This window comes from Hippopotamus amphibius, chromosome 13 (genome assembly GCF_030028045.1).
Source record: "Hippopotamus amphibius kiboko isolate mHipAmp2 chromosome 13, mHipAmp2.hap2, whole genome shotgun sequence".
NCBI lineage: Eukaryota > Metazoa > Chordata > Mammalia > Artiodactyla > Hippopotamidae > Hippopotamus > Hippopotamus amphibius.
In genome coordinates, this window is record NC_080198.1 from 40,717,578 (window position 1) to 40,721,235 (window position 3,658).

At 48.8% G+C, this 3,658-nt stretch overlaps 1 protein-coding gene across 1 annotated transcript; it reads right to left on the bottom strand.

The window, feature by feature from the left end:
• Window positions 1-470: 470 nt before the first annotated feature.
• Window positions 471-3,447, bottom strand: RTP3 (receptor transporter protein 3). Its single transcript, XM_057706393.1, has 2 exons — window positions 3,180-3,447; window positions 471-1,737 (listed from the first exon to the last, which is right to left on the bottom strand). Exons 1-2 carry the CDS (start codon window positions 3,332-3,334, stop codon window positions 1,023-1,025), a joined length of 870 nt encoding a protein of 289 aa, XP_057562376.1. The 5' UTR covers window positions 3,335-3,447; the 3' UTR covers window positions 471-1,022.
• Window positions 3,448-3,658: the final 211 nt, after the last annotated feature.

Here is a 3,658-nt window from a genome sequence, read left to right on the forward strand (position 1 = left end):
CCTGTACCTGCAGGAACCACTGATGTTGATGAGAGAGGCAGATGAAAGGAGAAGGGGACAAGGGTGAGTGAAAAGGAGCATTTGCTGAAACAACTGTTGCTCTCATTTTAGCCACATAAATGGAAGGATTCCTATTTCTAGATAAAAAAGATGTAAGAATGAGTCTTAAAATTATTCTCATGAATCAGAACAGAAAACTGGTAAAAAGCAACTTGGTTTCAGAATCCTGGTAAGAATCCTTGCAGACTTCCACCCTTTGCCCTTCAGAGCAGCCCCCCCACCCCCGCCATGTTTTGGATTGTGCAACCCTGTCAATGAGAAACTGAACACACACTCCAAATGAGTGTGTATTTATGTATCATATCAGTATACCATTCTACTAATATATTAGCTTACATTATAAAACATGTGACAAGAAATAGTAAAGTACAAAGAAAAGTTAAATGGAGTTTAAGGATATCTCCCCACCTTGGTGGATGGTCCTGCCTCAGCCCTCAGCTGCGTGTCACTCCTTGGTGGAGACCATTGCTCTAGAAGCCGGGTTTTCAGGCTAATGCTTTGGACTGCAAATGCCTCCTCAGATTGGCATCAGTGGGTCTGTGCAAAATTTTCTGGTGAGAGGGCCCCCAGGTTTCGTAAGATTTCTAAGTGGTTCTGGGAGCTATAAGCGCCTCAGTCTCGGTCCTCTAGAGAATGAATGAAATGGCAGCGTTCCTTTTTTTTTTTAATTGAGGTGAAATTTACATTACATTAACCAATTTAAAGTGGACAAATCGATGGCATTTGGTGCATTCACAGTGTTGTGCAACCATCATGTCTAAAATATTTTCGTCAGCCCCTAAAACCCTTACCAATTAAGCAGTTGCTCCCCATTTCCCTTCTCCCCACAGTCCCTTGATGGGTGACCATAAATCTACTTCCTGTCTCTAGATTTGCCTATTCTGAATATTTTGTAGCAATGGGATCATACGATAGATGACTGTGTGTCTGATTTTTTAAACTCAGCATCATGCTTTCTAGGCTCAGATGGTGGTTTTTACCACAGTTACAATGATGACGATTAGGATGATGATTAGGATGAGGCAGCAGGAGCAGCAGCAGCAATTCACACCTAAGCTCCTGGTAGGCTGGGCTGTGTACGAATTGAAAGTGCAGTTGTCGAAGTTGTTGTCTCTTCTCTCCGCCTGGAAGTCGGTGTTTGCTCTCGGGCTCCAGGAAGTGGGGAGGCTCTCAGCTCGTGCGGGCTTAGGAAACCACGGTCTGGGTAATACTTTCTTTTTCTTCACTGCATCCCCTCTGGTGCTACTCCTCGTGGGAGAAGGCGTTTCGGTGGTGATCCCGAGGATGGTTGAGCTTCTTGTGGGAGGTAATAGGGATATTAGTGAGACCGGACCTAACTCACTCTGGGCACAAAAGCCATGAAGACATGCCTCGCAATTGTTACTGTCATGTGGCCCTTCAAGAGAGATTTCCTTGATCATAGGAATGTCCTCCAACATAAATCCTTCTCTATAGCATTTCTTCAGAATTTGCAACACCAGGTTGTTCAGAATCCTTGAGATGTTCTCCTCTGTGAACTTGGGAACCTCAAACGAAGCCTGGGAGCACTTCTGACATCTCTGGGCAAAGACCCTCATCTTCACCTGGCCCCTGGATTCCCCCTCACTCCAGTGCATGTGGAAAAGGACCTGAACTTGGGCAGAGGCCCAATTTCGAGAGCACGAGGAGCACTGGAACCTGTGAAGAAAGAAGGCAAGATCCTCAGCTTGGCTCAGTATGGCCCAGTTGTGGGCTGTGCTGGAGGGACACACAGAGACATGATTTGATTGCAGTCATGGATGAGTGGGGAAGAAATCCCGAGTCCCTTGTTCCTATCTCCATTGTGCCACCAACACGCTCGGTGACCCACAGGTGTGTCTGCCACGAAAGCAGCAAATCACAAGCCATCAGAGCTGGAAGGAATCTTGGGCAAATTCTAAGTCAGTTGTGATCATTTTAGAAATGAGGTACACACTGGGAACTTGTCACACCCAGAGACCCAGTGGGTAGAAGAGGCAGGACTAGAACTCCCATCTCTTGACCCCAAACCAAGGCTTCTTCAAATGTAGATTTGCAACAGCCCCAAGAACCCTGAACTGAAATCCACAAATAGATACAAGTGGGTGTGGGTAAGTGCTGTAGTCTGAATGTTTGTGTCCCTCCCCACCCCCACCCCCACCTAAATTCCCGTGTTGCGATCCTAACTCTGAAGGTGACAGTGTTAGAAAGTGGAGCCTTTGGGAGGTGATTAGGTCATGAGGGTGGAGCCCTCGGGAATGGGATTAGCACTCTTATAAAAGTGACCCCACAAAGTCCCTAGCTCCTTCTGGCATGTGAGGACACAATGAGAAGCCTGTGGCAGAAGAGCTGCTGGCACCTTGATCTTGGACTTCCAGCCTCCGGAACTGGGAGCAATGAGCTGAGACTCTGCTGCCATGCTGCTGGCCTGGGAAAACCACGCGCCACCGGGAGAGGAGAGCTCTGCTTCCTCTGCCCAGACACTCTCCTGGAGAGGGGGACGTGGGCAGGCAATAAGCACGGCCCCAGTCCTGGGATAGAGTCCCAGACTCCCACCCCCAGTCCTTGGGGTTCTGCTTTCCCAATTGGAAAAGAGAGGGTGAGACTTTGGATGGCTTCTAAGGGTCCTAGTCTAAAAAGACTCCATCGGCTCGGAGTAGAGAGGGATAAGGTTGCTGCGTGTTGCTCAGTGCCCCCTTCCTCCGCCCACTCCCTGAGGGGGTCTCCCCAGCACACAGGGCCTCTCCTCCCAGACTCTGTGTTGGACCCCAGGTCTCCCAAGGCAGGGAGCATGTGCCCTGAGTCTTGCTCACCCAACTCTCTTGCGGTTGAGGGAAGTAGCCTCCATTCCTCCCCTTCTCTTTTCCTCACTGCTTCCCACCCTCGCCCTTTGCAACCTGTTTTCTCTCTATCTGGGCATTAGCCCAGTCCTGCTATTGTTTTGGGGTTCAGTGTAATAAGGAAAAAATTTTAATGAAGCTAAAACATCTTGGATGAAGGGCACCTTACTTCCTGTAATCTTCAATTTACAAGCACGAGCAGAACAAGAAAAGTAACAAGTGTACCCAAGTAAGATATAAGCAAGAATTTTCTAGAATATGACCATCACATTCCCTCCTCACCTGGCGAATGTCCACTGCTGGTATTGCTTCCACCCTGGCTTCAGGATGTTAGGAAGAAGGTTTTTGTCTAGTGTCAGTTTCCACGTATGCCATGGTTTCACCTCCCGAATTAATTCCTGGAACACTTGCTTCCACACCTTCATGTCCTGACCCATCACCACTGCCTTGGTGAGCTGGGTGAAACGGTGTCTCCTAGGCTCTGACGGATCTGGAGCAGGACATGAGGTTTCCCACTTTAGAGAGCGAGGGTTCAGACTCGCTCTCCCCTTATGTCCCTGGACTGGGCTCGTGGACCAGGTCTTTGCCCCAAGGACAAAGGTCAGTTGATTCTGGCTCCAAGTTCTGAGAAGAGCGCTAGGCTCCACAGGGAATTTCGAAAGACACAGAATGCATGGCTTCCTCCAGCAAAATATTACCAAAGTTAGGCCCTGGACTCCGTGTCAGGGAGTGGATCTCAGCCTGGCTCTGCTATTTGCCCA